Genomic DNA, 804 nt, shown 5'->3' on the forward strand with positions numbered 1-804 from the left:
AGAGCGCGTCGCGCCGGAGCCAGAACTCGGCGACGTGGCCGAAGGACGCCTCGCTCACGCCGAGGTACGCGGCCGCGCGCGCCGCAAACGGCGCCGCGGGCCCTTGGAGCGCGCGCGCGAGCGGCAGGCCGCCGACCATCCAGCTGACGTGCAGGCCGGCGATGGCGTCCGAAGCGGCGGCGGCAAGTTCCGGGGCGACTTCCGCGGGCAGGCCGCGCGCGACGGCCCACGCGGCCGCGGCCGCGGCGAGGTCGCCGCCCGCGGTCGCCCCGTCGAACGCGACGGCGACCTTCGACGGCTCGCGCGCGTGGACGAGGAGTTCGACGCCGCCGCGCGCGGCGGCGATGGGCGCGACGAGCGCCTCGGCCGGCGCGACGTCGGCGCCGGCGTCGAAGACGCAGAGCGCGACGGCGCCGCGCGCGCCGGAAGCGTCGACGACGTCGAGGCACGGGCTCCCGACGCCGCGCGCGAGGCACGCGTCGCGCGCGCCCTCGAAGCCCGCGCGCACGGCGCGCTGCGCGCAGGCCGCGTCGCCGCCGCAGCCGCCGCCGGCGAGCGCGTCTAGCGGCAGCAGGGCCGCGAGGCCCTTCGCCGCCGCGTCGACGTCGGCGCCGTCGACGGCGTCGAAGCGCGACACGATGCACGCGCCGTCGATGAGCACTTCGAAGAAGCACGGCGCGGCGGTGCCTGCGGCCAAGAGGGCCAGTGCGAGGGCGCCGCGCACCATCGCAGCGCGGGGCTGCCCCTGGACCGTCAAGGTCGGTTCAATGTTTATGCAACGTCCGAGGCCCTCGCAAAATTACG

General features: G+C 77.7%; 1 protein-coding gene across 1 annotated transcript in view; it reads right to left on the reverse strand.

Annotated features, from left to right (window-relative positions):
* The window catches only part of AURANDRAFT_68576 (hypothetical protein), a gene marked incomplete at both ends in the record, with an annotated part of 2,714 nt that extends 1,987 nt beyond the window's left edge, over positions 1–727 (reverse strand). Inside the window, one exon of the mRNA XM_009044277.1 lies at positions 35–727. Coding sequence (XP_009042525.1) covers positions 35–727 — 693 coding nt within the window. The remainder of the gene's footprint in view (positions 1–34) is intronic.
* Positions 728–804: the final 77 nt, after the last annotated feature.

This window comes from Aureococcus anophagefferens, assembly GCF_000186865.1.
Source record: "Aureococcus anophagefferens unplaced genomic scaffold AURANscaffold_223, whole genome shotgun sequence".
Taxonomy (NCBI): Eukaryota; class Pelagophyceae; order Pelagomonadales; family Pelagomonadaceae; genus Aureococcus; species Aureococcus anophagefferens.